At 44.8% G+C, this 23,476-nt stretch overlaps 3 protein-coding genes across 3 annotated transcripts; 2 read left to right on the plus strand and 1 right to left on the minus strand.

Moving 5' to 3' along the window:
• Positions 1–7,435: 7,435 nt before the first annotated feature.
• On the minus strand, positions 7,436–8,725 carry LOC129143928 (histone H3.Y-like). The gene has a single exon (XM_054684187.1). It carries the CDS (start codon positions 8,182–8,184, stop codon positions 7,438–7,440), a length of 747 nt encoding a protein of 248 aa, XP_054540162.1. The 5' UTR covers positions 8,185–8,725; the 3' UTR covers positions 7,436–7,437.
• Positions 8,726–13,931: 5,206 nt separating this feature from the next.
• Positions 13,932–14,530, plus strand: LOC134810059 (TATA-box-binding protein-associated factor 11-like protein 5). The gene has a single exon (XM_063811103.1). The coding sequence runs from the start codon at positions 13,934–13,936 to the stop codon at positions 14,528–14,530; it is 597 nt and encodes a 198-aa protein (XP_063667173.1). The 5' UTR covers positions 13,932–13,933.
• Positions 14,531–17,606: 3,076 nt separating this feature from the next.
• LOC134810143 (TATA-box-binding protein-associated factor 11-like protein 13) lies at positions 17,607–21,342 on the plus strand (the record flags this gene model as incomplete). The annotated part of the gene is made up of 2 exons (XM_063811795.1): positions 17,607–17,909; positions 21,040–21,342. Coding segments are annotated over 2 exons (606 nt in total), but the record flags the coding sequence as incomplete, so codon positions are not given.
• Between the last annotated feature and the right edge of the window lie 2,134 nt (positions 21,343–23,476).

A 23,476-nucleotide genomic window follows, 5' to 3' on the forward strand; every position in this document is an offset into this window, starting at 1 on the left:
TCTTCTAGTTGGTTTATACTTTCTAGTTTTTAATTTATTTGGATTTATTCTTGTGTACAGTAAGATATAGGGGTCCAATTTCATTTTTCTTCATGTGGCTACCAGGTTTTCCTATCACCATTGATGGAAGAAACTGTGGTTTTGTGGTGGTGGGTTGTTGGCACCCTTTTAAACTATCATTTGGCCGTATATGGATGGACTGATTTCTAGACTCTCTGCTCTGATCCAGTGGCTTAGGTGTCTGTTTTTATGCCAGTGTTATGAAATTTTGGTTCCTACAGCTTGATAGCATACTTCAAAGACAGAAAACCATGAAATCTTTTTATTTTCTCTTTGTATTTGCCACTGACATCATCACTCAGAGAGATTTCCAAGGAGATATTGATTCTTTGCTTTTTCAGTTTTTTTTATGATTGTGAAGATAGAGTGATGACATTGAATTTCCTTAGGAGTCACCCCAAAAACTGGAACTCCATTTTATTTTTGATATATATTTATTACTGTTTATCTTATATACATGGTATTTGGCAATTACATGTCAGTATAATTACAAATAGGCTTCAATTACACAAAATATTTAATGCCCAAATCCTACAGTGAGAGGACATTATATTTTAATACAATAATCTGCAAAATAAACTAAAAATAAAACATCACATAGTATAATAATATAGTTATTATATGCATTTCTGTTTTAGACAAGCATGAAACACACATCAATATGTTATTTCAGCCATTAATATAGGTTACACTGGGACCAGCTCTTTGGAGGCAAATGTGTGGAAATGAATGAAGAGATTAGACAGGGTCTCTGGGGTTTGTGTTTCTCTGTGTAGTTTTTCATGCAGCTCCTACAGTGTGTTACCATCCTAACATCATGAAAGATCACTCCGTGACATAAAACAATCTTGGTCGGAATGTGAAAAAACCCATTTTAGAGGAAAAACTAATTTTTAATTTCATTTTTATTTTTGCAAGCTGAAAAACAGTTGGTTGATTTCCCAGGAAAATTATGGAAAAGTATTAAATGTTTACAAGGTAACTATTCCAGTGCTCTTAGAAAGCCCAGGACCTTCTGGATAGAGTATTGTCAGGGAAGACTTACTGTTTGTTTTATCTCTTTAAAATCACATTTGAGCAAAAACATCCAAAGTCATAGCAACTTCAGGATTCAGTGTGAATCCACCATAGTCTCTTAAAAGGATGTCTTTTTTCTCTCTGAAAACAGCCCCCGTCCACAGGATGCCCAAGGCCCATGCACCTTTCTTCCTCCAACTAGGAAGACCCAGAAAAACACCCACTCATGCATGGACCTCAGAGAACCAAATATAATGACAATGGTTGTTAGTTTTTTGAGACAGAGTCTTACTCTGTTGGCCAGGTGGAAGGGCAGTGATGTCAATTTGGCTCCCTTTAACTTCCACCTCCAGAGCTCAATCAGTCCTTCTACCTCAGCCTCCAAGTAGGTGAAAGCACAGGCACCAGCAACCACACCCAACTAATTTTTTTTTTTTTGAAGGGAGGTTTTGCCAAGATTCCTAGCCTAGACAGGAACTCCTGAGCTCAACTGATCTGCTGCCCTTGGCCACCCAAAGTGCTGGTTTTATAGAGATGAGCCATTGTGCCTGGTCTGAGATATAAATATGATTGAAAGGGATTATGAAACCGGCTGCTGCCTTCATCTGGGTGAGACCAATATCTTCTGAGAGGAAGATGATTATTTTATTTTATTTTTGTACTGGATGTTGGGGAAGCGGCACCTGGGCTGTCCTGTATGTAAGGCCTTTTTCTAATGCCCGGGGTGTAACAGGGGCATTTTCCCACATCTCACACATGTCCGGAGCTTCTCCTACCACCTCCCCGACAAAGATCTGTGTCATTACAGCCATGTCCATGGCAGTAACCTGGTTCTAGGACACTGACCTGCACCTGACGGAATGCATCAGACTTCTACAGGGTGCCTCTATCCCTTTCCCACCACAAACACAACCACACTGGTTATTCTGCCAACCCTAATGTGAAGTGACTTGTGGATACAGAGTCTATTCATACGGAGTCTATTCATATCGTAGAAAGTAGAGATCAATGTATGTTCATAGCAAACTAGGAGGAACAGCCCAGGCGACAGGGAACATTGCAAACAGGGAACTGCATATGGAGAAAGCCAAAGTGTGGATCTCCTCTACTGTTTGATCAATCACAGGAGACATTATCGGTTTGACACCAATAAGTTGATTTAGTTTTCAATAAAATTAAGGAACCAGTTTTTCACAATTGTTCTTGATTTGAACTAGTGACACATGTTCACTCAGACATTTCCACTTGACATGAATGCATTAACTCCTCAATGTAGATCGAAAATTTACAATTGAAAGAAAATAGAAAAACAGTCACTAACTGTGATTTCTTCCTCGGTTTTTGCTCTGAATCATATGCGTAGCTACTTTTAGACCCCGTGCGGGAAATGATACCGATACTGAACCCAACTTCTAACATCACATCTATCATTAACAGAGAGAAGAGGAAAAACAAAACAGAACGCAAAGGAAACCATTTACAATGCAAGATTTCCCGGGAGGGCTCTTCAGCACCCTCTCCACGGAGGCTGTGGGCCAGCTGCACGTCTCGGCATAATTGGGACGCTCCTGGCATGGATGACACACAGGTTGGTGTCTTCAAAGAGGCGCACCAGGTAGGCCTCATTGGTTCCCTGAAAGCACCAACAGCCTCGTTCTGGAAGCCCAGGTCCTGGCTGATGGCCCGGGGGATCTCGCGCACCAGGCGCTGGAAGGTTAGCTTGTGCTGGAGCAGCTGAGTGGACTTGTGGTACTTTCTGATTTCACTCAGCGCCATGGGGCCGGGTCTGCAGCTGTGAGACTTCTTGATCCCTCCTGTAGAGGGCGCCCTTTTGCCGACGGCTTTTGTGGTCCGGGGCTTCCTGGGAGCTTGCCAGTTGGTGGCGTTGCGAGCGGTCTGTTTGATGGGCCCCATGGGGGCGGGCAGTGGCCTCTCCCCTCTCCTTGGGCTGAGGCTGGCCCACTGCAGGCGGCGCTGGCGTCAGAGCGCAAGGGCAGTGTGGCTGTGGACAGGATTCAGAGAGCCTGTGAGTTGAAATCCATGTACAAGATGCTCCCACACACTGAGCCCCTTCCAACCCACCCCCGACTTACCAGCAGGAGAAGATGCAAACCGAAATGGTCACTCCTCTACCAGGGATGCTCTGGGAGCATTTTTCTCTCCCAAAGTGACATTCATGGAAATCTGCGCGTAGCCTTCGGGGGAAGCTGTTTTTGAACTAATGGTCTTATGTGCCTGTCACTGAAGCTCCCCCGGGTGTTTTTTTTTACCTTGATGGAGGGGGTGAGCCTTCTTTCCATGGCCTGCTTTGGAAATGCCATGAAGCCCCGCGAAGCCAGCCCTGAGTTCACTGAGTTGCAGAACCGAGGACTCAGCAGCTACCTTCATACTATTGGCTTCATGAGTAAAAGCAAAGCAGAGTAAAGAAAACAAACAAACAAACAAATAAACAACACACCAACCAAAGGCCCTTATTTCAATACACGGTGCACAGGCTTCTCTGACAACTTATAGTATAAATTTAATGCCCATGCCTGCAATGCGTATACCACACACAGAACAGGAATTTCCAGGATAATCAGTACTCACAAAATAAGTTCACATTTCTCTTTTAAAAATAGAGATCATTTTGTAAAAAACCTTTAGGTTCATCCCAAAATTGGGTAGAAGGAACATAGGTCCCCAATATCCTCTCACCACACATATGCATAGCCCCCTTCACTATGAACTTTCTGCCCCAGAGTAGTACGTTGTCTACAACCTTTCAACCTACATGGACACATCACTGTGACTCCAACTCCATCGCTCTCCTTAGGATTCACTTGGGTGTTGTATATTCCATGGATTCAAGCAAAGGCATAATTACATGTATCCACCATTATTGTATTCTATGGACTAGTTTCACTTTCATGCAATTGTACTCTGTCCAGTCTCTGCACTTCTGCTTCACTCTCGGTCCCTTGGAACCACTCAACTATTGACTTGTGTATTCATATTTAAAGTGTGGACACATCTCGTTGTATATATTTCTTATGTGCAAAATGCTGTTTTAAAGTATGTACACATTGTCTAATGTCTAAATCTAGGTAATTGACATTCATTACCTCACATATATATTACTGTGGTGAGAACACTGCACATCCATGTTAATAGCATTTTTCAAAAATACGATCTGTTGTTAACTATAGTCATCATGTTATACAATAATCCTTGAACTTATTCCCCCTATGTAACTGAAATGTTGTGTATTTTGACCAATGTCTTCTCAAATTCCCCACCCCCTGCCACCACAGCCCCAAACAACCACCTTTCTTCTCTTTTACATCCATCAGACTACCTTTGTGATGTTCTACATAGCATTGAGATTATGTGGTATTTGTGTTCCTACCTATGCCTGACTTATTTCACTTAGCATGATGTTCTCCAGGTGTACCCATGTGTCACAAATGACAAGATTTCCTTCTTCTTTAAGGCGGTATAGTATTCCCTTGTGTATATATGTCAGATTTTCCTCCTCCTGTTATCTGCTTTTGGACATTTAGGTGGATTCCCTATCTTAGGTCTTGTAAGTAGTGCTGCAATCAATGTGGGAGTGCAGATATCTCTTCAATCGACTGATTTCCTTTTGATGTACACCTCCCAGTGTGGGCTTGCTGGATCATATGGTAGCTGTATTTATTTAGTTTGTGGAGGAAGGTCCATACTGTTTTCTATAATGGCTGCCCTAATTTACATTCCCAGGAAGAATGCAAGGGCTCCCTTTCCTCCACATCCTCATCAACAAGTGTTGTCCTTTGATGTTTTGATCATAGCCATTCTAATGAACATAAGGTGTTATCTTCTTTCAGTTTTTATTGGCATTTCTCTGGAGATTAGTGATGTTGAGTATATATATATATACTAGTAACAGCAGGTATATATGGATATATACCCGGTGGCCACTTTCATGGCTTCTCTTCAGAAGTGTCTATTATTGAGTTCCTTTGCCCAGTTTTTAAATTGTATTATTTCTTGGTTTCGAGTCCTTGGAGATCCTAGTATATTTTGGACAGTAAATAGTTAATTCCTTATTGGATGTGGGGTTTGCAAATATTTTCTTTCTTTATGATTCTGTGTCTTCATGGTGTTGATTGTTTTGTCAGCTCTGCAGATTTTTTGTTTTTTCATTTGGATGCAATCCATTTATGTATTTTCCCTCTTGCTGTCTCTGCTTTTGGGACATATTCCAAAAATCACTGGGTTAACCATTGTCAATGAGGACATCCCCTGTTTTCTTCTAGTAGGTTATACATTTGTTACCGTTTATCTTATATTCAGGGTATTGGATCAATTACATGTCAGTATAATTACAAATAATGTTCAATTACACAAAATATTTAATGGTCAAATCCTACACTGAGAAGGAATTTTATTTCTAATTTTTGTGTTCTTATGGAATAATTTGGAAAATCAAGTAACAATTGAACATTATCTAGCATGAGTATGTATTGTCATCATATGTATTTCTGTTTTAGAGAAGCACTAAACAGAAATAAACATGTTATTTCAGCCATAAACCTAGTTTACATTGGGGCAATTCCTTGGAGGTGAAGGCGTGGAAAGGAGTGCCCAGATGAGACGGGGTATCTGGGGTCTGTCCTTCTCTTAGTTTTCCATGTGGCTCCCAGAGTGTGTTACCATTCTGACATCATCAAACATCACTCCCAACATGAAACAGTCTTGGTAGGAAAGTAAAAAGAGTCATTTTAGAGAAGAATACTTTTTTCTCATTTTTATTTTTACAAGCTGGAAAAGAGGTGCTTGATTCCCCAGGAAAAGTTATGGAAAAGTACTACATGTTTCCAAGGGCAGCTACTCCAGTACTCTTAGAAAGCCCAGCACCTTCAGGTTAGAGTATTGTAAGGGAAGACTTCGTTGTGTCTCCTTAAAATCACATATGAGCAAAAATCATAAGTTATATCTACTTCAGGATTCGGTATGAATCCACCATAGTCTCTTAAAAGGGTTTCTTTCTTTTCTCTGAAGACAGCTCCCCATCCAAAGGATGCCCAAGGCCCATGTACCTTTGTTCTTCCAACTAGGAAGCCCTAGAACAATGCCTGCTCATACATGGACCTCAGAGACCCAAACATGGTGATAATGATTGTTATTTTCTTGAGCCAGGGTCTCACTCTGTCAGCCAGGTAGGAGGGCAGTGGTTCCATCACAGCTCACTGTAATCTCCACCTCTGGAGCGCAAGAGATCCTCCTACCTCAGCCTCTGAAGTAGCTGAAACAGCAGGCACCAACCACCACATCTAGCTTTTTTTTTTTTTTTTTCCATTTTAATTGTAGAGGGGAAGTTTTGTCATGTTGCCCAGGCTGGTCTGGAACTCCTGAGTTCAAGCGATCCACCAACCCCGGTCTCCCAAAATGCTCTCTGATCATAGAAATAAGCCATTGTGCCCCATCTGAGATACAAATATGATTGGATGACATTATTAATCAGGCTGCTGCCTTCATCTGGGTGAGACTAATGTAAGATGTAAGAAAGATGTTAAGTCATGGATAAGTCCAGGAGGGGCTGAGATACTGAAGCTCCAGCGTACAGAGGGCTCTGTCATAGAAAGACTGGAACCAGTACTTTCTCCTCTAAGATCAGGCCTTTCTTTCTAGGCTGCAGCCCAGAGGAAGATGACTTTGCTTTGTAGTAGGTGTTTGGGAAGTGGCCACTGGGCTGTCCCCTGAGAAAGGTCTCCCTCCAATGCTTGGGCTGCAGTGGGGCATGTCTCCCCACATCTCAAACATAAGCAGGGCCTCTCCTACCACTTCGCTAACCAAGACCTGTATCATTCCAGCCATAGCCACGGCTATGACCACATTCTAGGATGCTCAGCTGCTGCTGACGGACTGCATCGGACTTCTAACGGGTGCCTCTCTCCCTTTCCCACCCACAAACAGACCCACACTGGTTTTTGCCTCCCATAATGTGAAATGACTTGTGTATAGAGACTCTATTCACATTTTAGAAAGTAGGGTGTAATGTATGTTCATAGCAAATACACACACAGGAACAGCCCAGGAGACAGGGAACATTGAGAACACGGAGCTGCATATAGGAAAAGTCAAAGTGTGGATCGCATCTGCTGTCTGACGGAGGAGACATTATCTATTTGCCACCAATAAGAAATTTATTTGGTTTTCAATAACATTAATGAACAAATTTTTTCACAATTGTTCTTGATTTGAACTGTTGAAAGGCGTTCAGTGAGAAATTTCCGGTTGACATGAATGCATTAGACTCTCAATGTAGATGGAAAGTTTACAAACAAAAGAAAACAGAAACAGGCATACCCGTTATATCTGCCTGTGTTGTTACTCCTAATCATGTGCAGGGCTGCTTTTGGACCCCGTGAAGGACATAAAAGCAAAAGTGAAGAGAACTGCTAATATCAGAACTATGATTAACACAGAGAAATTGAAAAACACAATCAAACGGAAACAAAGCCGTCTAGAGCGCAGCGTTTCCCAGGAGCGTGGGCTCCTCAGCACCCTCTCCGCAGAGGTGGCGGGACAGCTGCATGTCTCTGGGCATAATTGTGACATGCCAGGGATGGATAACACATGGGTTGTTGTCTTTAAATAGGGGGACCAGGTAGGCCTCGCTGTTCTCCTGAAGTCGCCAGTGGCCGCACATTGGAAGCGCAGGTCTGGGTTGATGGCCTGGGTGATCTCACGCATTAGGCATTGGAAGGTCAGCTTGTGCAGAAGCAGCTGCGTGGACTTATGGTACTTCCTGATTTTGTGCAGTGCCAGGGTGCCAAGCCTGTGGCGGTGAGGCTTCTTGATCCCTCGTGTAGCCAGGACCCTCTTGCCAGCAGCTTTGGTGGCCAACGGCTTCCTGGGGGCCTGCCAGGCGGTGGCTTTGAGGTCAGTCTGCTTAATGCGAGCCATGGTGTAGGGCTGTGGCCTCTCCTTTGTCACTGGGCTGAGCCTGGTGAACTGGAAGCAGTGCTGGTACCAGACAGCAATGGTGTTGGGGCTGTGGGCAGGATTCAGAGAGTCTGTGTGTTGGGATCTATGCAGAAGGTGCTCCCATACACTTAGCCCCTTCCAACCCAGCCCCATACTTACCAGCTCACTGATCAGTGGGTCTGAGGTCCCTGTATTCAGTCTCCTTGAGTAGCCTTGGGATTCTTAGGTCTACACACAGCAGTGGGGAATCTTTCTCACAGGCAGTCTTGCTCTAGCTGGAGATCTCTGTGATCTCAGCCAAATTCAGTCATTTATAGGAGGCTTGGATGATTGGATTAGACCCACCCAGCTACCTTCCACTGGGTTCTGTGCTGCAGCAGATGCTTAACCTAATCAGGGCTGTGAAAGCCCATTAAGTCCCTGCATTCTTCCTCACCCAAGAGAGGTACAGACCTCTGGATTGTGCATTGTGGGAGGGATGGTAAATGAGATCTGTCACTTAACGTTTTGGGTGCCGAATGGATTCTGAAAGTTTACATTTTATTTACATCAAGGAAATAGTTACTTAAAGTTGCATGTTAGGCCAGGCATGGTGGCTCATGCCTGCAATCCCAGCACTTTGGGAGGCCGAGGTGGATGGATCATGAGGTCAACAGATTGAGACCATCCTGGCTTAACTCGGTGAAACCCCATCTCTACTAAAAATACAAAAATTGACCAGGTGTGGTGGCATGCACCTGTAATCACAGCTACTCGGATGTTGAGGCAGGAGAATTGCTTGAACCTGGGGGGCGGAAGTTGCAGTGAGCCCAGATCACGCCACTGCACTCCAGCCTGGGTGACAAAGTGAGACTCCATCTCAAAAGAAAAACAAAAACAAGTTGCACGTTAGACAACCTACATGTGTGTGGAAAAACACCAAGGCTTGAGATCATGAGGTCTTCATCAGATCCCATGAGGATGAAGTGAACTGGGAAGGGGAATATGGAAACCTGAAATGGCCACTCCTCTATGAGGGATTCTCCTGGGGCATTTTTCTCTTCAAAGGTGATGCTCCTGCAAATCTGCTGGTAGCCTCCTGGGGAAGGCAAAGCTGTTGTGAGAAAACAGTGACATGTGACTGTCACTGATGCCCCCTTTGGCTTCTTTTCCACTTTGAATGTGGATTTGATGCCTGAACAGAGCTATCCTGTTGTTGCCCAGGATGAAAACACCATGAGGTCCTGAGAAGTCAGCCCCGACCTCTGTGAATTGCTGAACCGAGGTCACAGCCTAGCTAAGTGAATATTGAAAACATTTCATTATTTGAATAGCTTTAGCAGTACCAAATTGTTTTGGGCACCATAGATGAATTGAACGGTGGGGAAGTCTATTTCAATTTACTCTTAATGAACTTTTGTGATACCTGTAATATAAATTATTGTTCAATTCAATGCAGATTTCATGCACAGAATGAAAAATTTCATGATATCAATATTCCAAAATACATTCCTGTTAGCATTTTTTAAATTAGAGCTTAGTATTATTATTTTCTAGTTGTGTAGTTTTTTTAAAAAAATTATGTTTCATTAGCTTGTAAAAACCACTCATAAGTGGTTTTTGTTCCATACATGAATTGTATGGTGTTGAAGTCAAGAATTTTAGTGCGCTCATCATGTGACTACTACACCTACACTGCACCCAGTAGGCAGTTTTTCATCCTCCCATCACCCTGCCACTTCTGAGTCTCTAATGTCTGTGTTACCACTCTGTATGCCTTTCCTACCCACAGCTTAGCTCCCACTTCTAAGTGAGAATGTGCACCATTTGGCTGTAGATTCCTGAATGACTCCACTGAGAATAATGGCCTGTAGTTTCATCCACGTTGCTGTAAAAGACATGATTTCATTGCTTATGGCTGAGTAGTAGTCCATGGCATATATGAACCCCATTTAACTTTACTCACTCATCAGCTGGTGGGCACTTAGGTTTATTTTATATCTCTGCAATTGTGAATTGTGCTAGGATAAACATATGTGTGCTGGTCTGTTAGGTAGAGTGAGTTTTTTTCTTTTGTGTGTCTACCCACTACTTGGATTACTGGATCAAATGGGGGATGTACTTTGAGATATCTTCATGCTGTTTCCCACAGAGATTACACTAATTTGCATTCCCACAGCAGTGCCTAAGCATTCCCTCTCACCACATCCACCCCAGCATCTATCGTTTTTGACTATTGAATAAGGGTCATTCTGGTGGGTAAGGTGATACCGCACTGCGGTTTTACTTTGCATTTCTCTGATGATTAGTGATGCAGGGCATCTTTTCCTCTGTTTTTTTTTTTTTCTTTTTTTTTCTTTTTTTGGAATTGTTGTATCTTCTTCCGAGAAATTTCTATGCACATCACTTGCCCACTTTATAGGGGGATTATATTTGTTTTTTCTTGTTTATTTGTTAGAACTGCTTGTAGATTCTGGATCTGTTAGTCCTTTGTCAGATGCATAGTTGGCAGATGGTTTGTCCCATGCCATAGGTTGTTCGTTTACTAAGAGGATTATTTCTTTTGTTGTCCAAAAGCGTTTTCTACTCAATAAGAAATTTGATGATAATAAAATGAAAAACTCATGGTATCTGAATATCTAAGGCACTGTCAATTATGTATCCACATTCAGTATTTGTGTAACAATTAAAGAAGTAACAATACAAGAAACCATCCTGGAACTATACTGGATAGACTTAGAGCCTCTAACACATTGCTTGGTTTTCTGACAGACCAAAACCATTAAGAAATTCCAAGCATGGCTAATGTAAACAAAAATTCAGAGTAATACTTAAAAATATCAGATTTTTAAATTTCTAGAGTAGGAGAGTTCAACTTCACAAATACAGCATTTCTTCCAGGATACATAGCATGTACAAAAGTGTTCAATAAATATTTGTTGAAAAATAGCTTTTTGAGTCTGTTGTCTACAAAGGGGATGTCAGGGATCAAGAAAACAGCCATCTAATTAGTATGTTTCTTATTTTTAAGTTAACAATTAGAGCCACATAATGGTTTTGGGGTGTAACAGTTTTACCACTTTCCTCTGCCTGCACCTTTATGGGTGCATCTGGAAAGGCTCTGCTTGTTATGAATGCCTTTGTATACATTCTGCAAAATAATAATGGTGGTTCTGACATCATTAAAAAAATTTTAATTGGGCATAGACAGAAATGGAAGAAATGCTGAAGAAAATTAGATGGGATTTCAGAGCAAGAATTATAGTAATGGCATAAAGAATGATAAGTATTTTCATGGGAAAAACTTTAAATGCTTTTATCCTTTTAAAAGCAATTCAAATATGTTCCTAATATTGATGCTTAGAAAGCAGCTAAGTGTGTTGTAGGGTACAAAGTGTCTGTAAATTTTCTCTGGAGCATTATAAAATGTGACCTGGATCTGGCCCATAGGTTTCTGTGGAAGTCTATCTAATGCAATCAGAAGAGAGTGGATGGCTGAAGTTACTATCATCTGTGAGGTTTATGTTTTGGAAGAGTTAATCTAGGAGGCTCTTCTTGTTTTTTTCCACTTGCATCTTATCAGAAAGAGCTTTTTTTAAAAAAAAATGAGATAGCTTCTTGCTCTATCACCTAGGCTGGAGTGCAGTAGCAAGATCTCTGCTCACGGCAACCTATGCCTCCTGGGCTCAAGGGATCCTCCCACCTCAGCCTCCCAAGTAGCTGGCACCACTGGCATGCACACCGTGCCTGGCTAATTTATGTATTTTTTATAGAGAAGAGGTTCTGCTCTGTTGTCCAGGCTGATCTCGAACTCCTGGGCTCAAGTGATCTGCCTGCCTCAACCTCCCAAAGTGCTGGGATTACAGGCATGAGCCACCATGCCCGGCCAGTAAAACATTTTTGAATAGCCCACATATATATCTGGTTATTTATAAGCTTAATTTATGGGCTATAGTCATTTTGTATATAAACATTAGTTAATTTAATTCTTTTCCTTAGATAAAAATAAACATAAATCAACATTAAATTTTGTTCTTTGTGCCTCAATTATCTTGCATAGTTTGGGGGCATGTGGCCTTCTAATCTTTTCATTTAAGAAGTCATTAATTTAGATCTCTCTCTAGGGTGTTTATCTCTCTAGATAGAGACCTACTAGAGTTTAACAGAAAAATGAGGAGTATATAAAGCTTAGATAAATTCAGTGTCTTTTTAGAGTATAGTGAGAGATAACTGTATATGGTAATTAATTTTTATGAGAAGTTTATGTATCTGTGTTTGTTTTATTTCAGGGGTTAATTTTCAAGTTTTGGATGGTTCTCCCTCTTTGAGTTGCCATTTGTTTCCGCTTATAACCTACCGATCATGACTTCAGTACCAGTAAATATTGGAAACGAAAGGCCCTATGTGACTCACAAAGGTTCCGATGTAAATATGTTTTCCTGGTAAAGATGGGTTTCACAATGTTGTCCAGGCTGGTCATGAACTCCTGACCTCAGGAGATCCACCCAACTCCGCCTCCCAAAATGCTGAGATTACAGGCATGAGCCACTGTGCCTGGCCAGTAATTTCATATCTTCTACCAACTATTTTTGAATAAACAAAGGCTCTTTAAAAGTCAGATATTTGAGTGTCTGCTTTATCTTCTGAAGTAGTTTTTATGCCATTTATCAACATAATGTTCCCTAAATGTGATGTATATCTTTGTGCATGACATAATTTTATGTCTCTTTGGTGCTTCTCTGTGACCTATGTATACATACACATGTAATATATAAAATTGAAGTCTGGGCACAGTGGCTCATGCCTGTAATCCCTTCACTTTGAGAAATCAAGGTGGGGCAGATCTCGTGAAGTAAGCAGTTCAAGATCAGCCTGGACGGAATGGTGAAACCTCACCTCTACTTGAAAAAATACAAAAACTAGCCCGGCTTGGTGGTGCACAAATTTAGTCCTAGCAAATATGAAGGATGAGGCAGGAGAATTGTTTAGGCCAGGAGGCAGAGGCTGCAGTGAGATGAGATCAGGCCACTGTAATCCAGCCTGGGGGACAGAGCAAGACTCTGCCTCAAAACTAAATAAATGAATATATAAAATAAAATAAAATTGAAATCATATTTTAATATTCCCCTCACCCAGCCCAGTTTATTTTTAGAGTGCCTGATAAATCACTTTTTTCCCTATGAGTTAGGGATTTTTTTCTCAGATATTTAAATTTTTTTCTGATTAGATTAGGGCTATCCTGAACCAATGGCTGCTAAGGGCTGGGTCTAATTCAGTCATCTGAGCCCTTTGTAAGGGACGACTGAACCCCCCTGTGATTACGCTCCCCTGTGGGAGATTCCCCAGCACTGGCTGTGCACACCCAGGGAGCCTCACAGCCGAGACCTGGGCAACACGGGTAGGAGCTGAGAGCATCCTCACGGCAGCCGGCAGAACCAACAAGTGGGCCTGGGGCTCACAACCCCAAGGCATTGTTGAATTCTGCCACCAACTCGAATCGGATCGAAGCCAGACCCTTCTCGGGTGGAGGCGACGACCACACAGCCAGACCCATCCTGGAGGTCCCTCGTGTGCCTCTGAGCAGGAGGCGGTCACTTGGCCTAGCAGAACTTCTGACCTGTGAGCTGGTGTTTGTTTTAAATATCCCAAATTGGTGAGAATTCGTTCTGCATTGACCTAAAACTAACATACTCTCCTTCCACAAGTTTCTTCACATTGTGGAAGTGAGAAAATTCAGTGTGTGTGTGTTTGTGCGTGGGAAGGGGAGGCCGGGAGCCGTGTCCGGTTACGGCGGAACTGGCTCAGCAGAAGCACAGCAGCTAAAATCTTTGAAAGGTTCTCATCGCAGATCCAGAATCAAACCACCCCAGCCGGAACTTCTGCCTGTACAGCTGCTGTCACGGAGCAGGCTTGAATCTCACCCATGGAGACCGGCAGGCAAACAGGTGTGTCTGCTGAGATGCTCGCCATGCCCCGAGGTCTGAAGGGCAGCAAGAAGGCTGGAATCCCTGAGGACCTAGATGGGAACTCGGAAGAACCCAGGGATCAGGAAGGTGAGCTCAGGAGTGAGGATGTCATGGACCTCCCAGAAGGTGACAATGAGGCCTCAGCCTCAGCTCCTCCTGCAGCCAAAAGACGGAAAACACATACGAAAGGCAAGAAGGAGAGGAAGCCCACCGTGGATGCAGAGGAGGCTCAGAGGATGACAACCCTGCTGTCTGCCATGTCTGAGGAGCAGCTGTCCCGCTACGAAGTGTGTCGCCGGTCAGCTTTCCCGAGAGCACGCATTGCGGGTCTGATGCGGGCTATCACTGGCAGTTCGGTGTCTGAGAACGCGGCCATTGCCATGGCTGGAATAGCCAAGGTCTTTGTCGGAGAGGTGGTGGAAGAGGCCCTGGACGTGTGTGAGATGTGGGGAGAGACGCCCCCGCTGCAGCCCAAGCATTTAAGGGAGGCCGTTCGCAGGTTAAAGCCCAAGGGCCTCTTCCCCAACAGCAACTGCAAAAGAATCATGTTCTAGGCCCAAGGCCAGAGGGCGGGGTCTGTTTGTGCAGGAAGAAGTACCGCGTTCATCTTCCAATGACAGGAGTGTGTGTGCTGGAGCTCCTGCGTCTCAGTCCCACCTGGATTTACCCACGATCTCAGTGTCTTAAAATGTGCAGTTGCCCTTACCTGGATGAAGACAGCAGATCGTTTCATAGGAGCCTTGGCTAAATCTCTGGGCATTTTAATGGGATGTGGAGGCGTTTTTCTATGTCTTTCCAGTTGGAGGAATCAAGGTGCCTGGGCCCAGAGCATCCCGTGGACAGGCAGCCGCATTCAGAGAGGGAAGCCCTTCCCAGGAGATCTGTATGGTTTCCCGCTGAAGCCTGGTGTAGCTGTCTCTTAGCTTGTATGCTTCTGTCTGGGTTCCAGTGATTGGAGCTTGCAGAAATGTTTCCCCGATTGTTGTTCTTCTGTACCTTTTCAATGCTCATATGTATTTTTGTGAGCCATCATGAAAACAGCTAAACTGATCAACTGTTTTCCAAACTGCAGACATCAAAATGAAATCACAAAGCACTTTTTTTCCCCCTAAGTTGACTCTAATATTCCTGCCTGCTGTGCTTTATGTCAGCAAGTGACCCTTTCCTGCATTATAATGCAATATAGTACAGATACATCATGTAAGACTAGAGAGAAACCAATTCCAAAACCGCCTTTCCTCAAGCCGCCATTTGTAACGATCATATGGGCGGTTTAAAGGACACAGAGAGAGCCCATTGATACTTCACTGTCGCTACACGTGGTGATTTTTCCAGTGCTTCCGGAGACACTGAAATTTAGTTGCAAACATTGCCTTAGAGGATTCTTGATTTTATTCATTCTGCCGATGATCCGCTCAGAAAATCAAACCTGAGTACGGAGACATTGGAGAAGTCGTTAAAGTATTGGACCAAGTCGGTTCGTCACGCGTGACAAAGTTATTCCACACTCTACTTGTACATACTCTGCTTTACCTTCGTGATGGAAAAGAGTAATTTCTCGCTATAGAGGAAAAACCCGAGATTTATTATGGAATCAGCGTGAACCTTCCCAGCAGAACTCACAGATCATTCGCCAAAAATTACACTGTGATTCCGTCTCAAAAATTCTCTGTAGTGACCTTTGAATTGACAGCTCGTGAGGACATTCTTTAATTTGGCTGAATCCAAAAAACCTGAAACCATCGAAACTGAAAAAAATGGAGTCTGCCAAATTCTGCCTCTTACCCTTTCAGCTACCATGCCACGTTCAACTATTGTACTTGATAAGTATTGGAAACTGAAGGTACTGATAATTTCAATAGAGTTTCACCAAAGTAGTATTTCTTGTGAGAAAGCCATAATCTCATCAGTAATGCCTTTCTAGAAGATCCCACAGGAAAGATGAACTAGCAACTCATCCTGACAGGAAAGTAAAACTCAGGAAAAATCCTAAGGCAGAGCAGCTTCGGACTTCAGCGTGAAACTATCATAGTCTGGGCGCGGTGGCTCACGCCTATAGTCCCTTCTCTTTGGGAAGCCAAAGTGGGGCAGATCACCTGAAGTCAGCAGTTCAAGACCAGCCTGGCCAAAATGGTGAAACCTCGTCTGTACTTGAAAAGATACAAAAATTTGCCCGGCGTGGCAGCGCGCACATTTAGTCCCAGCCGCTCTGGAGGCCGAGGCAGGAGAATCCGTTGAGCCTAGGATGCCGAGGCTGCAGTGGGCTGTGATCAGGCCGCTGTAATCCAGCCTGGGGGACAGAGCGAGACTCTGTCTCAGAAATAAACAAATAAACCAAACTAAACTAAGATAAAATGACGTAAAATAAAATTGAAATAATATTTTCACGTTTCCCTCCCCCAGCCCATTTTATTTTCAGAGTATTTGATAAACCGCTTGTTTCCCTGTGCGTTAGAGAGTTTTTTTCTCAGACATCGAAGTTTTCTAATGCTCAACTTCGTAAAATGTCTCATTTTTTTACTGTAAATAGTTTCTTTATTGTTGTGAAATGTGAACTTTGCGATTCTGTGAAGGAGACTGAATTCTGAAATGCCCCCTGCATTTCCCGCCCCTCAGAGACTCGCCCTGTGTCTGCCCCTCCCTTGGGTGTGGGCGGAAGCATGAATTGATGTGCCGGCCCAACTTCCTGATTAGATTAGGGCTATCCTGAACCAATGGCTGCTAAGGGCTGGGTCTAATTCAGTCATCTGAGCCCTTTGTAAGGGACGACTGAACCCCCCTGTGATTACGCTCCCCTGTGGGAGATTCCCCAGCACTGGCTGTGCACACCCAGGGAGCCTCACAGCCGAGACCTGGGCAACACGGGTAGGAGCTGAGAGCATCCTCACGGCAGCCGGCAGAACCAACAAGTGGGCCTGGGGCTCACAACCCCAAGGCATTGTTGAATTCTGCCACCAACTCGAATCGGATCGAAGCCAGACCCTTCTCGGGTGGAGGCGACGACCACACAGCCAGACCCATCCTGGAGGTCCCTCGTGTGCCTCTGAGCAGGAGGCGGTCACTTGGCCTAGCAGAACTTCTGACCTGTGAGCTGGTGTTTGTTTTAAATATCCCAAATTGGTGAGAATTCGTTCTGCATTGACCTAAAACTAACATACTCTCCTTCCACAAGTTTCTTCACATTGTGGAAGTGAGAAAATTCAGTGTGTGTGTGTTTGTGCGTGGGAAGGGGAGGCCGGGAGCCGTGTCCGGTTACGGCGGAACTGGCTCAGCAGAAGCACAGCAGCTAAAATCTTTGAAAGGTTCTCATCGCAGATCCAGAATCAAACCACCCCAGCCGGAACTTCTGCCTGTACAGCTGCTGTCACGGAGCAGGCTTGAATCTCACCCATGGAGACCGGCAGGCAAACAGGTGTGTCTGCTGAGATGCTCGCCATGCCCCGAGGTCTGAAGGGCAGCAAGAAGGCTGGAATCCCTGAGGAGCTAGATGGGAACTCGGAAGAACCCAGGGATCAGGAAGGTGAGCTCAGGAGTGAGGATGTCATGGACCTCCCAGAAGGTGACAATGAGGCCTCAGCCTCAGCTCCTCCTGCAGCCAAAAGACGGAAAACACATACGAAAGGCAAGAAGGAGAGGAAGCCCACCGTGGATGCAGAGGAGGCTCAGAGGATGACAACCCTGCTGTCTGCCATGTCTGAGGAGCAGCTGTCCCGCTACGAAGTGTGTCGCCGGTCAGCTTTCCCGAGAGCACGCATTGCGGGTCTGATGCGGGCTATCACTGGCAGTTCGGTGTCTGAGAACGCGGCCATTGCCATGGCTGGAATAGCCAAGGTCTTTGTCGGAGAGGTGGTGGAAGAGGCCCTGGACGTGTGTGAGATGTGGGGAGAGACGCCCCCGCTGCAGCCCAAGCATTTAAGGGAGGCCGTTCGCAGGTTAAAGCCCAAGGGCCTCTTCCCCAACAGCAACTGCAAAAGAATCATGTTCTAGGCCGGAGGCCAGAGGGCGGGGTCTGTTTGTGCAGGAAGAAGTACCGCGTTCATCTTCCAATGACAGGAGTGTGTGTGCTGGAGCTCCTGCGTCTCAGTCCCACCTGGATTTACCCACGATCTCAGTGTCTTAAAATGTGCAGTTGCCCTTACCTGGATGAAGACAGCAGATCGTTTCATAGGAGCCTTGGCTAAATCTCTGGGCATTTTAATGGGATGTGGAGGCGTTTTTCTATGTCTTTCCAGTTGGAGGAATCAAGGTGCCTGGGCCCAGAGCATCCCGTGGACAGGCAGCCGCATTCAGAGAGGGAAGCCCTTCCCAGGAGATCTGTATGGTTTCCCGCTGAAGCCTGGTGTAGCTGTCTCTTAGCTTGTATGCTTCTGTCTGGGTTCCAGTGATTGGAGCTTGCAGAAATGTTTCCCCGATTGTTGTTCTTCTGTACCTTTTCAATGCTCATATGTATTTTTGTGAGCCATCACGAAAACAGCTAAACTGATCAACTGTTTTCCAAACTGCAGACATCAAAATGAAATCACAAAGCACTTTTTTTCCCCCTAAGTTGACTCTTCTATTCCTGCCTGCTGTGCTTTATGTCAGCAAGTGACCCTTTCCTGCATTATAATGCAATATAGTACAGATACATCATGTAAGACTAGAGAGAAACCAATTCCAAAACCGCCTTTCCTCAAGCCGCCATTTGTAACGATCATATGGGCGGTTTAAAGGACACAGAGAGAGCCCATTGATACTTCACTGTCGCTACACGTGGTGATTTTTCCAGTGCTTCCGGAGACACTGAAATTTAGTTCCAAACATTGCCTTAGAGGATTCTTGATTTTATTCATTCTGCCGATGATCCGCTCAGAAAATCAAACCTGAGTACGGAGACATTGGAGAAGTCGTTAAAGTATTGGACCAAGTCGGTTCGTCACGCGTGACAAAGTTATTCCACACTCTACTTGTACATACTCTGCTTTACCTTCGTGATGGAAAAGAGTAATTTCTCGCTATAGAGGAAAAACCCGAGATTTATTATGGAATCAGCGTGAACCTTCCCAGCAGAACTCACAGATCATTCGCCAAAAATTACACTGTGATTCCGTCTCAAAAATTCTCTGTAGTGACCTTTGAATTGACAGCTCGTGAGGACATTCTTTAGTTTGGCTGAATCCAAAAAACCTGAAACCATCGAAACTGAAAAAAATGGAGTCTGCCAAATTCTGCCTCTTACCCTTTCAGCTACCATGCCACGTTCAACTATTGTACTTGATAAGTATTGGAAACTGAAGGTACTGATAATTTCAATAGAGTTTCACCAAAGTAGTATTTCTTGTGAGAAAGCCGTAATCTCATCAGTAATGCCTTTCTAGAAGATCCCACAGGAAAGATGAACTAGCAACTCATCCTGACAGGAAAGTAAAACTCAGGAAAAATCCTAAGGCAGAGCAGCTTCGGACTTCAGCGTGAAACTATCATAGTCTGGGCGCGGTGGCTCACGCCTATAGTCCCTTCTCTTTGGGAAGCCAAAGTGGGGCAGATCACCTGAAGTCAGCAGTTCAAGACCAGCCTGGCCAAAATGGTGAAACCTCGTCTGTACTTGAAAAGATACAAAAATTTGCCCGGCGTGGCAGCGCGCACATTTAGTCCCAGCCGCTCTGGAGGCCGAGGCAGGAGAATCCGTTGAGCCTAGGATGCCGAGGCTGCAGTGGGCTGTGATCAGGCCGCTGTAATCCAGCCTGGGGGACAGAGCGAGACTCTGTCTCAGAAATAAACAAATAAACCAAACTAAACTAAGATAAAATGACGTAAAATAAAATTGAAATAATATTTTCACGTTTCCCTCCCCCAGCCCATTTTATTTTCAGAGTATTTGATAAACCGCTTGTTTCCCTGTGCGTTAGAGAGTTTTTTTCTCAGACATCGAAGTTTTCTAATGCTCAACTTCGTAAAATGTCTCATTTTTTTACTGTAAATAGTTTCTTTATTGTTGTGAAATGTGAACTTTGCGATTCTGTGAAGGAGACTGAATTCTGAAATGCCCCCTGCATTTCCCGCCCCTCAGAGACTCGCCCTGTGTCTGCCCCTCCCTTGGGTGTGGGCGGAAGCATGAATTGATGTGCCGGCCCAACTTCCTGATTAGATTAGGGCTATCCTGAACCAATGGCTGCTAAGGGCTGGGTCTAATTCAGTCATCTGAGCCCTTTGTAAGGGACGACTGAACCCCCCTGTGATTACGCTCCCCTGTGGGAGATTCCCCAGCACTGGCTGTGCACACCCAGGGAGCCTCACAGCCGAGACCTGGGCAACACGGGTAGGAGCTGAGAGCATCCTCACGGCAGCCGGCAGAACCAACAAGTGGGCCTGGGGCTCACAACCCCAAGGCATTGTTGAATTCTGCCACCAACTCGAATCGGATCGAAGCCAGACCCTTCTCGGGTGGAGGCGACGACCACACAGCCAGACCCATCCTGGAGGTCCCTCGTGTGCCTCTGAGCAGGAGGCGGTCACTTGGCCTAGCAGAACTTCTGACCTGTGAGCTGGTGTTTGTTTTAAATATCCCAAATTGGTGAGAATTCGTTCTGCATTGACCTAAAACTAACATACTCTCCTTCCACAAGTTTCTTCACATTGTGGAAGTGAGAAAATTCAGTGTGTGTGTGTTTGTGCGTGGGAAGGGGAGGCCGGGAGCCGTGTCCGGTTACGGCGGAACTGGCTCAGCAGAAGCACAGCAGCTAAAATCTTTGAAAGGTTCTCATCGCAGATCCAGAATCAAACCACCCCAGCCGGAACTTCTGCCTGTACAGCTGCTGTCACGGAGCAGGCTTGAATCTCACCCATGGAGACCGGCAGGCAAACAGGTGTGTCTGCTGAGATGCTCGCCATGCCCCGAGGTCTGAAGGGCAGCAAGAAGGATGGAATCCCTGAGGAGCTAGATGGGAACTCGGAAGAACCCAGGGATCAGGAAGGTGAGCTCAGGAGTGAGGATGTCATGGACCTCCGAGAAGGTGACAATGAGGCCTCAGCCTCAGCTCCTCCTGCAGCCAAAAGACGGAAAACACATACGAAAGGCAAGAAGGAGAGGAAGCCCACCGTGGATGCAGAGGAGGCTCAGAGGATGACAACCCTGCTGTCTGCCATGTCTGAGGAGCAGCTGTCCCGCTACGAAGTGTGTCGCCGGTCAGCTTTCCCGAGAGCACGCATTGCGGGTCTGATGCGGGCTATCACTGGCAGTTCGGTGTCTGAGAACGCGGCCATTGCCATGGCTGGAATAGCCAAGGTCTTTGTCGGAGAGGTGGTGGAAGAGGCCCTGGACGTGTGTGAGATGTGGGGAGAGACGCCCCCGCTGCAGCCCAAGCATTTAAGGGAGGCCGTTCGCAGGTTAAAGCCCAAGGGCCTCTTCCCCAACAGCAACTGCAAAAGAATCATGTTCTAGGCCCAAGGCCAGAGGGCGGGGTCTGTTTGTGCAGGAAGAAGTACCGCGTTCATCTTCCAATGACAGGAGTGTGTGTGCTGGAGCTCCTGCGTCTCAGTCCCACCTGGATTTACCCACGATCTCAGTGTCTTAAAATGTGCAGTTGCCCTTACCTGGATGAAGACAGCAGATCGTTTCATAGGAGCCTTGGCTAAATCTCTGGGCATTTTAATGGGATGTGGAGGCGTTTTTCTATGTCTTTCCAGTTGGAGGAATCAAGGTGCCTGGGCCCAGAGCATCCCGTGGACAGGCAGCCGCATTCAGAGAGGGAAGCCCTTCCCAGGAGATCTGTATGGTTTCCCGCTGAAGCCTGGTGTAGCTGTCTCTTAGCTTGTATGCTTCTGTCTGGGTTCCAGTGATTGGAGCTTGCAGAAATGTTTCCCCGATTGTTGTTCTTCTGTACCTTTTCAATGCTCATATGTATTTTTGTGAGCCATCACGAAAACAGCTAAACTGATCAACTGTTTTCCAAACTGCAGACATCAAAATGAAATCACAAAGCACTTTTTTTCCCGCTAAGTTGACTCTTCTATTCCTGCCTGCTGTGCTTTATGTCAGCAAGTGACCCTTTCCTGCATTATAATGCAATATAGTACAGATACATCATGTAAGACTAGAGAGAAACCAATTCCAAAACCGCCTTTCCTCAAGCCGCCATTTGTAACGATCATATGGGCGGTTTAAAGGACACAGAGAGAGCCCATTGATACTTCACTGTCGCTACACGTGGTGATTTTTCCAGTGCTTCCGGAGACACTGAAATTTAGTTCCAAACATTGCCTTAGAGGATTCTTGATTTTATTCATTCTGCCGATGATCCGCTCAGAAAATCAAACCTGAGTACGGAGACATTGGAGAAGTCGTTAAAGTATTGGACCAAGTCGGTTCGTCACGCGTGACAAAGTTATTCCACACTCTACTTGTACATACTCTGCTTTACCTTCGTGATGGAAAAGAGTAATTTCTCGCTATAGAGGAAAAACCCGAGATTTATTATGGAATCAGCGTGAACCTTCCCAGCAGAACTCACAGATCATTCGCCAAAAATTACACTGTGATTCCGTCTCAAAAATTCTCTGTAGTGACCTTTGAATTGACAGCTCGTGAGGACATTCTTTAGTTTGGCTGAATCCAAAAAACCTGAAACCATCGAAACTGAAAAAAATGGAGTCTGCCAAATTCTGCCTCTTACCCTTTCAGCTACCATGCCACGTTCAACTATTGTACTTGATAAGTATTGGAAACTGAAGGTACTGATAATTTCAATAGAGTTTCACCAAAGTAGTATTTCTTGTGAGAAAGCCGTAATCTCATCAGTAATGCCTTTCTAGAAGATCCCACAGGAAAGATGAACTAGCAACTCATCCTGACAGGAAAGTAAAACTCAGGAAAAATCCTAAGGCAGAGCAGCTTCGGACTTCAGCGTGAAACTATCATAGTCTGGGCGCGGTGGCTCACGCCTATAGTCCCTTCTCTTTGGGAAGCCAAAGTGGGGCAGATCACCTGAAGTCAGCAGTTCAAGACCAGCCTGGCCAAAATGGTGAAACCTCGTCTGTACTTGAAAAGATACAAAAATTTGCCCGGCGTGGCAGCGCGCACATTTAGTCCCAGCCGCTCTGGAGGCCGAGGCAGGAGAATCCGTTGAGCCTAGGATGCCGAGGCTGCAGTGGGCTGAGAGCAGGCCGCTGTAATCCAGCCTGGGGGACAGAGAGAGACTCTGTCTCAGAAATAAACAAATAAACCAAACTAAACTAAGATAAAATGACGTAAAATAAAATTGAAATAATATTTTCACGTTTCCCTCACCCAGCCCATTTTATTTTCAGAGTATTTGATAAACCGCTTGTTTCCCTGTGCGTTAGAGAGTTTTTTTCTCAGACATCGAAGTTTTCTAATGCTCAACTTCGTAAAATGTCTCATTTTTTACTGTAAATAGTTTCTTTATTGTTGTGAAATGTGAACTTTGCGATTCTGTGAAGGAGACTGAATTCTGAAATGCCCCCTGCATTTCCCGCCCCTCAGAGACTCGCCCTGTGTCTGC

The sequence above is a fragment of the Pan troglodytes genome, chromosome 4 (genome assembly GCF_028858775.2).
Source record: "Pan troglodytes isolate AG18354 chromosome 4, NHGRI_mPanTro3-v2.0_pri, whole genome shotgun sequence".
Taxonomy (NCBI): domain Eukaryota; kingdom Metazoa; phylum Chordata; class Mammalia; order Primates; family Hominidae; genus Pan; species Pan troglodytes.

Bases quoted from the DNA above. Each gene is read 5' to 3' on its own strand.
- LOC129143928 (XM_054684187.1), bottom strand. From the start codon at position 8,184: ATGGGGCTGGGTTGGAAGGGGCTAAGTGTATGGGAGCACCTTCTGCAT.
- LOC134810059 (XM_063811103.1), top strand. From the start codon at position 13,934: ATGGAGACCGGCAGGCAAACAGGTGTGTCTGCTGAGATGCTCGCCATG.